The 10,581-nt window shown below is 56.9% G+C and overlaps 1 protein-coding gene across 1 annotated transcript; it reads right to left on the reverse strand.

Moving 5' to 3' along the window:
* Positions 1-4,682: 4,682 nt before the first annotated feature.
* On the reverse strand, positions 4,683-9,925 carry LOC127391710 (tektin-3-like). The gene is made up of 7 exons (XM_051634782.1): positions 9,347-9,925; positions 8,747-8,830; positions 8,125-8,195; positions 7,766-7,909; positions 6,327-6,549; positions 5,309-5,463; positions 4,683-4,899 (listed from the first exon to the last, which is right to left on the reverse strand). Exons 1-7 carry the CDS (start codon positions 9,923-9,925, stop codon positions 4,683-4,685), a joined length of 1,473 nt encoding a protein of 490 aa, XP_051490742.1.
* Positions 9,926-10,581: the final 656 nt, after the last annotated feature.

Raw genomic sequence — 10,581 nt, forward strand, 5'->3', positions numbered from 1 at the left:
ACTCAGGATTTCCTACTGAGTGTACCCAGGTCGAGTCCTGCCCTTTTTTTACAGTTTGTGTGACTGCTCCCCCACTGGATAGATCCTCTGTCCCTGCAGGACCTTTCATGCTTGTCATCCATCCATCCCCTCTGCTGAAAGGTTTAAAACTCCATAGAAGTTACTTTTAACTAGTAGCAGGATTGTCTTTTGCTTTTGTTGGAGCCCTCCCTCACATCTGGACCCTGTTACAGAAGGAATTTGAATCGCCCACCAGAATTGTCTCCGGTCTCAGGAACTTCCACACCCAGTTCCCTGCAGCCCAGAGCCCACTGTGGGAGGTGCCCAGTCCCACCTGTGGAATCCCCCCCAAACCTCACCTGAAATCCCCCTGGGCTGCTTCTGAGTGGGCAGCCTTTAGGGGACATCACGCCAGGCTTTTCATTAGCACCCGGCCTGTGATCACCTGGACAAAACCTCTTCATCCCCTGTGACCCGTGTGTGTAAGGGCAGCATCAGCCAACAGGCAGGGGGTTGGATCTAGATGATCTTTAGGGTCCCTTCACACCCAGACCAGTCTGAGATTCTCTGGTTCAGACCGTTCCTCCCTCTCTAAGCCCGTGTGGCGGCAGAGGGAGCCCTTGCGCTGGCTTTTTAAAGGTACATCCATCCATCTATCTATCTATCTATCTATCTATCTATCTATCTATCTATCTATCTATCTATCTATCTATCTATCTATCCATCCATCCATCCATCCATCCATCCATTTATTGGAGCAAGGAACGTTTTCTGGGCGGGCTTGTTGGAAACGCCTCCAAGGGTCGATCCTGCCCCTTGAGAAGCAGCAGGAACAACCTGCCAGCCCCATGGGGCTGTGGTGGGAAGGGTGTCACGTTCCTGGCCGTGACCCCCATGTCCTCCCGTGCCTCGCAGAGGGGTGACAAAGAGGAAAACAATCCCCAAAGCCACCTCTCCTCCCGTAGCCCTCCCTCCGAGCTGCCTGGGGCTGAGCGGGGTGTGACAGGAACCATGATTTAACCACCCTGATGTTGTGGGGTGGTGGAAACAACTGCTGGGGTTGGAAAAAGTAAGTACAGAGCAAATTCATTCCCAGCTGGGGGGGTGTGTGAGACCAGCTGGGTGGGTTGTCTCCTCAAAGGGAACTTGGGACTGTCCCGAGTTTGGGGCATAAACTCTGGTTTAAATAAATGCAGTTCAGGCCTGTGCCCAGCAGCAGGTGCCTGTGTGTCAGGGGGCAGGTTTCACCCCACTGCACTGCTCCCTGGGGTGTGGGCTGGATGCTCCCTGGAGCCAGCACCGTGGGTGTAGGTTTGGGGTGTAGCAGTTCCTGCTGCTGGTTCATTAACTTGGAGCACAACTCTGGATCCCAAGCACCGTGGCAAGGATTTGAGTGGGGGCACGTAAAGCTGAGCAGGGCTGCTCCACATCCACCAGCATTCAGTCTGGCACCTGCCCAGGTTGGCAGAAACAAACTGTTTTGCCTTAGTTTTGCTTCCAGAATCCAGGAGGGAATTTTACCATCAGTTTTAGTTGGAGCTGTCAGGTTTAACTATTGGAAACCACAATAAAAATGTCTGCTGCTCCCAGGCCCAACTGCTGATGGTTGGTGCTTTGAAGCAATAGTTAAAGGCTTTCTCTGCCATTCAAAGGATGACATTTTGGGATGATGTGACACAGGGAACAGGACAACTTGGCACTAGGGGTTGCCAGGTAGTAGTCCCCAGACCAGGGAGGTGCAGCAACATCCTGCAGGTCCAGTACAAAGCAAAACAGATCAACCCCCATCTTTTTTTTGTGCTGGATTCAGCTTGACTTGGAAAGGCCCCTGGGAAGGACCTGGCTGCCTCAGGTCCTGCCCAAGCCTCCCACTCACAGCACTGGGTCTGGCTGGTTTTGAGGGGGTGAGGAATAGCTGTCACCTGCTCAGTGGCATTTCAGTGCTTCAACTCCCCCATCCCTTGTTATATTCCCCTGCCATGGCCAGTTCTACCCGTGAACTCCCAAATCCACCATGACCTGGTTTTGCAGTTGTTCCTCATCCCTCTTGCTCCCAGCAAACCTTTAGGCCCCTCTGCTCGGGTGGTCTCACCGAGACACGTCGAGTACAAACATCCCCAGTGTTATTTTTGGCAGCATCTGAGTTTCTGGCCTCAGATACATCAACAGGGCCTGTCATTACATTCAGCTGCTTTTCCCTACCCTCGCTCCCGTGAGACCTTGAAGTGTCCTCACGTGATTTTAGGGTATCCACAAAACAAGCAACCTGTTTTCTGGGGCCTTGGATTGCATTTTTATGAGACAGAACCGTGGTTTGCACACAGCAGCCTCACACAGCTGCCGTTCCCATCCATGCAGAGCTGCCTCTTCCTCATCCTCCTCATCCTCACCCTTCTCCAGCATGGCAGACACTGACCCACACGTCTCTTGTGGCTGCTGCTTGCTCTGACCCTCTCCATGTGGGGGGCCACACGTAGGGGTGTGTGTAACACGGGTTGGGCTCAGCAGGAATTGGGGTTTTTTATTTTTCTCAAAAGTAGGAAGCAACTCTTTCCCCCCCTGTGCCCTGGTGGCTGTGGATACCAGCACTGATGAAAACAGCATTGCTCTGCCCTCCTCCCACCACTGCAGCAATAGGGGGAACCCTGAATTCTTGGTCTTTAGGCTCACATTTGAGGTCTCTCCTTCTCGCTGGTGTGACCCTCCATTATCTCCAGAGGACTTGGCAAGCTTGCCATCCTTTTTCTGCCAGCCCAGGAGCAGGTTGCTGCCCCTCCTGCAGCACCTGGCCTTGCTGAGTGTTAGCAATGTTGGGTATTGGCAGTGATGGTACCTGGAGCCTTGGGGAAGGGCCTGGAGTCACCCAGGAGTTGGGAAGGAGCTGCAAGCCCCGGGCTGGGCTGATGTATCTGCTGGTGTAGATCTAAAGTGGCTGGAGAGGAGCCTGGGACCTTCTCTATCCATGATCCCCATGTGTTGGATCCCCCTGTCATGTCCTCACCAGCACCTTAACCATCAGATGATGGCCACCAGGGACAGTCCCCAGCTTACAGCTGCTTTAGCTGCTGCAGGCAACAAGATGAAGACTGCAGAGGAGGCTGAGACCTGGAGCTTGGTGGACACGTCCTACAGGACAACCTGTGGGGCCACAGGACAGTGCCAGCAAGAGAAAGAAAATCCCTTCTCGAAGCTGAAGGCAGGCTGCCCTGTGCCCAAACTGTCAGCACCTCCTGACCCTGGGGCACATCCTGCACAAGGCACACGGGCACCCCACAGACACTGGAGGTAAAGATGAGTCGTGGCCAGAGCAGAAAGGGATCCTTGATTACTCGGGCAGGAGGAAGGAGCCTGCAAGGATCACAGGACTTTCTGTTTGCCACATTGGTTTGTATCAACAGTAAAGATTCAGACTCGTCTTTCCTCAGGGTTGATCTTTTTGGAAAAAAAGTGACTTCAAGGCTTGACAAGGAGCAGGGGACCTTTGTCTCTGAAAGAAATGACAACTTGAGAGCTCAGGCATGTCCCACCTGACTGGTCCCTCAAAACAGGCTGCAGCAGCAGGTATCCTGATTCCCACGGGGGAGGGAACAGTGCAGTGACCAGTTACCCTACTTTTTACCCTCAGCTGAGTGAGATCCTTTCACAGAGGGAAACCAGAGCCCCATACCAGAGCCAAACTCTCCACATTACTGAGCCCTTGAAATTAAAAGTCTCTCAGGCATAAAACTCACCTATAGCTGAACTATAAATCAAACCTCTGCTTTCAGGCAAACCAAGCTTATTTATGAATCACCCCCTCCTTGCTTAATCACTTTGTATTAAGCACATGTTAAAATGAGTGTACTCGAGTCAAAAAGTCTGTTAAAATGAGAGTCTGAATGACTAAGGCAGGATTTTACATCTGCATCCAAGTTGGCAAGCCAGTATGAGCATTTGTAGGAAGAGCAGTCATCCTCCAAATATTTCTGCAAAAAATCCCACTAATGGCAGTGGGCAGGACCTGGCTGATGGACACCATGGCTGGGGTGAGGAGCCTGCAGGGAGCTGGGCTGTAGCTGCCTGGCTACACCTTGGCCCATGTGAACCTGGTTGGGCAAAGGCAGGTTTCTTTGGGAAGAAAACTTTCCCAGGTTTCCTATGGCCCTTTGCCAAGTGAAGGCCTTGGAGAGGAAAATGTGCTGCAGCCTTGGCTGCTTCTGAAACACCCGGCCTGCCTTTTGTTTTTCACTTGATGGAGCTCACCAGCTCATTACCCTGACAATGAGCTTTCCTTCCCCTTGTGCTCTTTCCACATCAGACAGGCTCAAGGAAGAAGACACGGCAGTTTTCCTCCTAAAGTCACAGCCTGAAGGGGTAGGAAGGAACCCCCGTGGGTGGATTCACTCTCACTCTCAGCTTCTCTCTGGCAGCCAGAGAGAGAAACACCCAAGGGAAAAATAATCCCAGTAGAGCAGGTGACACACCAAGGGATCATTTAATTACTCATCAGAGCATTGGTTGGGAAGCGAAAGTCTAATCAGGTACATTTAAGGTATCTTGGGGAAACAGGGAATGGGTCTGAGGAAAACAGGGAAGGGGGTCATAGGAAAACTGGGAGGGGGTCTGAGGAAAACTGGGAGAGGCTCTGAGGAAAACTGGGGATGCCTCCCCCAACAGGTCCCGTGCCTGGGGCTGGTCCCAGTCTAATCACAGCCCGGCAGCCGCGCGGTGCTGGGGAAGCTCTTCCTCATCCCCAGACACTTCTCCTGGTCGATGTACAGGGAGTTGGCTTTGATGGCCAGGTCGTGCTCCAGGGCTGCCCTGGTGCGAACCAGCACTTGCAGCCTGTCCTGGCTGTCTCTCAGCTGCTGCTGGAGGGTCTGGATTGTCTTGTCAAGTTCATAGACCTCGTTGACCAGGCTGGAAAAGAGCAGGAACCCCCGTTAACAGCCCCCTCAGGGGTGGTGTCCAGCAGGTGCTGCTGACGGGCCCCTTGGGCTCAGGGTTTCCCCCATCCCTGGGCTCAGCCTAACTGGACCCCCCGTTCCTGGCAGGGATGGGCAAGCCGAGGGCAGACCCCTCCAGCCCTCATGGGGAGGCCCAGGGAAAAGTCCAGCCCGGGGGTGTCACCAGGCTGAGCCCAGGCAAGGGGCAGAGCTCTCTGCACCCACCACGGGGACACCTGCTCCTAGCTGCTGGTTCTATCAGCACGTTCATGGAAGGGGTCGTTAGGGAAACAAATCAAGACCAATTTTGCCCTCCTGGGATGGTCCTGAGCACTCCCCCCAGGGACTCCTCAAGGCCCCCCAGCCCTGTGCTCCTGCCTCACCAGAGCTGGGGGTTGTCCCGGCACAGCTCCACGTCGGGTCTCCGGGTGCGCTTCTCCAGCCGGGTCTGGGCCACTCTGAGCGCAGGATCGTGGTCTCGGATGCATTTTCGGATGGTCTCTATGCTCATCTCAGTTTGGAAGATCTCCTGCAGTGTCTGGTGCAAAAAGAAACACGTGCATCAATTAAAAAACACGTTCTCAAGTGACCACAACATTCCCTGCAGGAAAGACCAAGTTCCACAAGCGCAGCCTGGGCTCAGGCCACTGTCCCTGCCACATGTGGAGACACAGACCCTGCAGCAATTTCTCCTCCAGGAAAAGCCTCTCTTTGCTGTTGCTGTCACAGCAGAGGAGGCTTTGGAGCAGTGACAGATCTGTTGAATCACCAGCTTCCCAAAATCACTGCTTGCAGGAACTGATCCTCCATCAAAGGCAGCTACTGGGGGAAGGTTCTGAATGGGTCCTCGTCTGAGGACGTGGCCCCAGCCCGCAGAGCTGCCAGCCCAGCCTCCACTCAGGTCATCAGTCCCATGTCCAGCACTTTGCAGCTTCCCCTGGGACCCACCAGTCCCAGAGTGGTGCCCAGCACTGACCTCCACTTCCTCTGCTTGGCCAAGACACGGGTGCTCGTGCAGCCAAGACAGAGCACTGGCCCTGGCAGCAGGTCCTGGGAGGAGAACCAAGTCTGCCAACCCCCTGCAGGCACCAAACCCCAGCAGAGTCTCTCTGCAGGGCAGCCAGAACTTCTGGAGGATCTACCAGGAGATGCAACCAGCACTGGCACCTCCTGCGAAATCCCCTGTGCTGGGATGCACCAGAAAAACAGAGTCTCCCTTGAGATGGAGCTACAGTGCCAGCTCATCCCCTTCCAGAAAGAAAGTCCCCAGTTCTCTGAGTTTCAAACAGAAAACTAAGCCATAAGCAGCTTCCTGTGGCCACTGTCCCTCTGCTGGGGCCAGGAGGGTGTTGTCATCACCAGGAAGTGAAGGTCCCAGCCAAAGGGAGGGGTCGGGGCTACCTTGGCCAGGTGGGTCTGGATCTTGCTCTTGGCATTGGTGGTCTCTGCCACACGGTTGGTGAAGGCAACGTTGGCCTGGTTGAACTGGTGCCACATCTGGTTGCTCGTCACCTCCAGCAGGGTCTGGATGTCGTCCCGCAGCTTGGCGGAGGCCGCCCGCTCCCTCTGGGACAGGAGGATGTTGGCATCTGTGAACTTGGCCCACGACTCTGGCACCGAGATCCTGAGGGGACAGGAGAGGCCCCAGTCAGGCCGTGCTGCTGGAGCTGGAGCTGGGCAGGGATGGACCCTGCCAGGGAGCGGCGCGGATGAAACGTAGAGTCAATCTATGCTGCTAATTTGGCCCCAGGAAAGTGAAACATCTGGACACCGTTTGCTCAGCAGCACTTACCAACCCATGTCATGTCCATGAAGACACCTGAGATCCTTACGAAAGCTCAGACACCAGGTTCCCCAGAAAAAGGGAGGTTTTACTCGGAGCCCAAATGTCCCCGTTGGAGGCAGCTCAGTGCCCAGTGATTCCCAGCATCCCCACCACCCACAGGCTGTGGTCACTGCCTTTTGCTCACACCTGATCCCAGTTTCCCACCCAAGTGAAGGGGCAGGAGATAAACTCCATCCCCTGTCTGTGCACTCAGGATGAAGTTCATGCCTGTGCTCTCGTCCAGAACAAGGGCAACAAAAGGCCGAGTTGCCACACGAGCTCCATTTAAAACACGCTGATCCTCAGCACATTTCACTCCCCTCTGAATTTCTGGGTCAATCCTTTGCAAGTCACGTACCTGTTTCAACATGTCTGAGCTCTGCTGTGAATAATTACTCCAGCACTAGGAAAACGGCATCAACCTGTGCCCCCCGAACCCGCGGGTGTCTGTGCCACCAGCAGATTTATTCCCTCAGCTTTTTCCCCCTTGGGCCCTATCTCTGCAAGTGCTGCTTTGGGTCATGCCCTGAAGAGCCAAAGCCAAATTCCTGGCACCCAACAGCAGCTGAACTCTGTCCCAGGACCACACTGCTCTGTTCCTTGCTCTTCTGTGCCACTTGGGCTCTGTGCCAGGCCCTCTCCATGCAGGAGGGAACCCCCAGACGTGATGTGGACGAAGAGCACTCAGCCAAGCACTGACACAGCTTTGAAGAGATGTGTCACCTTCAGGAGCTGCTAGAGGTGCTGAACTGAACCACGTCCAGGCTGATCTCTGAGCTCTGACAGAGCCTGTCCTGAGGTGGGGCTCACTTTCCCCCTCGGGATGTTGGGCACCCAGCTGGAAGCAGAGGGTTGTGCTCCCTCGGTGGTCACTGCAGAGCAACGGCCCCTCCGAGGTGGGTGTCTCGGGCGGGATGGACGTGCCACGCGGAGACACGAGCTTTGGGCTGGCTGGGGACAGCAGCTCCTGGCAGGGACAGGCCCTGCACCCCGGGACAGCTCGACCTGCACTCACGTGGCATCGACCTGCTCCACCCCTCGGTAGTAGCTGATGCCATCGGAGGTGTTCCTCAGCTGGTGGCACTTCTGGTCGATGCTGTGGGCTGTCTGCTTGTTGGCCAGGTCCCTCTCCACCTCGTGCTGGGCCGCCCTGTTGGACCTTCAACACACCAAGAGCCGCGTCCCCGGGGCTGTCGGGGGGATCGGCTTCCTCCCCATCCCGCTCCCGCAGCTCCCAGCAATCCCTGCCCCTTCCCAGGGAGCCTGCAGGGCTTGACCCCTGCAGGGAGAGGTACAGGGGGGTCTGCTGGGGCTTTTCATCACCCCTGCAGGAGCCCACCCGCCCTGGGCGGGAGATGAGCAGCTGCTCCTCACCAGAGCTGGCCTTTCGCCTTCTCCAGGCTCCGCCGCATCCTCTCCTGGCAGGACCTGATGACCTCCACTTCCTGGGCAAAGGAAAGCACGACCCCTGCGTGTCCACACTCCATCCTCCTGGTCTCCCTCGTCCCCTCAGCCCCTCCAAGAACCTGCCTGCTTGTCCCTCTGCCCCAGGCACCCCGCAGCGAGGGCCGTGTCCCCAGCCGCCCGCTGAGCCTGTGCTCAGGGAGGGGACAGGAGGAGCTGCAGCCCCAGCCCCGGCCTCTGCCTTCCCTTCTGGGGGTGACAAATACTGCTGCAGCTTGACACCAGCACCACGGCTGGTGGGTCCCACTGCCTGGGCAGGGACAGATCCTGACCTGGTATCAGCGGGCCTGGGGGCTCCCTGCCCCAGCAGCATCTCGCCCCCCCAGCCCCAGATCTGCCCTCTTTGCTCCCAACACACAGACCCTGCTCCCTCGGGGCTCGGAAAGGCAGGACAGCCCCACAACCTGCCCGAGAGAGGGACACGGGATCCTGCTGTGTCACACCTGCCGGTCAGGGAGCAAGGCTGCAAAACCTGCTGAGGCCCGTTGAGGCAAAACCAACTCCGAGGCACGTCCTGAGGTGCCCGACTTACTGCCAGGAGCTGCTCCTCCACCTCGTCGCGCACCAGGTCGATGCCCAGCCTCTTCTCCCGGTGCAGCAGGCACTCCTGAGCGACCTGTTGGGGACACGCCACCGCTGCTGGCTGAGGGACAGGCTTCCCTGGGGGGACGGTCCCCATCCCAAGTTGTGCAGGAGAAGGAAGGGGAGGTGGGCACAGAGATGGCAGCAGGGAGAGAAGCAGCAGGGCAGCTGGTCTAGCCCGGCTGCCACGTCAGCGTTAAATCAGCTCGAGGGAGCAACGTGTCCCTGGCTCCATGACAGCTGAACACGGGGACCTGAGCCACCCCTGGTGCTCTCCTCGCCAGACTCTCATAGTAAGGCGTGAGCTCCTGCCTCCAAAACCAGGATTGTGGACATTTCTAGAAATCCTTGGCTAAGCAAGCACGGTTCTGGTGAGCTCAGCGTGAGCTGGTGGGGGATGCAGCAGATGGGCAGGGATTTGTGGTCACTAACTGAACTCACGGCCCCTTCCCAAAAGCTCTCTAGGCCTCGGGGAGTTGCACGGACACAGGGAGAGGCTTTGGAGGCTTCAGGTGGTTCAGCACAGGCCACAGTCTGACACGGGGCTGACCTGGAGAGGGACCTCCGACTGGGCCAGGGCTCGTTCCAGCCCTTTCTTCACGTCCATGAGCGCGCTGGTCTCCCCGATCATCTTGTCCAGCTCACAGCACAGCTCTGACTTCCAAAATCCAATATCTTGGACTCGCTCTCCCAGGTTTTTGGTGCTCTCCTGCTGGTTTTCCCTTGTCTGCTGGTATTTGTCGTGGACCAAGCAGGAGGTGTCGTCTCTCAGGTTCTCCGCATCCCGCCGGGACGTCTCGGCCTCCCTGTAGCTGCTCAGGTTGGACTGGTACCAGTCGTCAGGCGTGTAGCGGGTGCAGAGGGTGGTTCTGTTGGCAATGGGAGGAAGCCTCGTGCAGGAGGGTGATCCCTGGGAGTGGCTGAAGAAGGGAGCCAAGGTTGGGTTGGTGGCAGCGGCTTTATAGTAGGCGCTGGGCTCCCAGGGAAGCCTGGAGCTGTGCGGCAGGGGGCAGGGAGGGGAAGGGGTCTTGTAGCTGTAAGCCATGGTGTGGATGGGAGGCAGGAACGTGGTGAGTCTGGATCTGGGATGGGCAAACGTGGCCGGCAAGGGAGAGCCAACCAGCCCCATCCTTGAAGGCTGCATCTCAGGCGGGTGTCCTGCAGAGAGGAGACAGAAGAAGACACCTGCCCTCAGTCAGCTCCTGCTCCCACGCTCCTTCTGACAGCACCACATGCAGCTGATCGTGCCGAGGCACCCACACACCCCTGCACAGCCCTGCACCTCTGCACAGCAAACCCCAAATCCTGACAGCATCCCCAGCACGCGTGCAGATCAGGATTTGGCTTTGGTTGGTGTCCAGCCTTGGGCCTTGCCACGCAGAGACACACAGCTCGTGGCTGCTCAGCAGTGACAGATCTCCTGCCTTTGTTTTCCTGAAGCCTGCCAGTCCAGGGAAACTGCCCTTGCTGATCCTCTGCTGCTCGTGTGTTTCTCCTGCCCAGCCCACCTGCTGGCCCATTGTGCTCCAGGTGCCATTTGCTCTTCCCAAGTTCAGCCCCGACAGCTCTGGGCACACGGCTGCTGCCAGCCCAGCACCAGCTCTGGGCCAGGGGCTCCATCCCCAGCAGCTCCACTGGCATCAAGTGCTCGAGGTGAGCTGAGCTCTGCAGCCCTATGTACACATTGGAAACCCCTCCCCACCTCTTCCAGACTAAGAAGAGCAGCCATCTCCTGCCTTGCAAAGGAAGAGAAATGTCTGTGCCTCACCTGATGCAAAATAAATG

Source organism: Apus apus, chromosome 17, assembly GCF_020740795.1.
Source record: "Apus apus isolate bApuApu2 chromosome 17, bApuApu2.pri.cur, whole genome shotgun sequence".
Lineage (NCBI taxonomy): Eukaryota > Metazoa > Chordata > Aves > Apodiformes > Apodidae > Apus > Apus apus.

What these genes read in the sequence shown, in the direction of transcription:
- LOC127391710 (XM_051634782.1), bottom strand. Translation starts at nt 9,925, where the DNA reads ATGGGGCTGGTTGGCTCTCCCTTGCCGGCCACGTTTGCCCATCCCAGA. An exon ending in AAGGCGAAAGGCCAGCTCTG is followed by an intron (nt 7,910 to 8,124) that starts GTGAGGAGCAGC and finishes GGTGTGTTGAAG; the next exon opens with GTCCAACAGGGCGGCCCAGC. An exon ending in TCCAGACCCACCTGGCCAAG is followed by an intron (nt 5,464 to 6,326) that starts GTAGCCCCGACC and finishes TTTTTGCACCAG; the next exon opens with ACACTGCAGGAGATCTTCCA.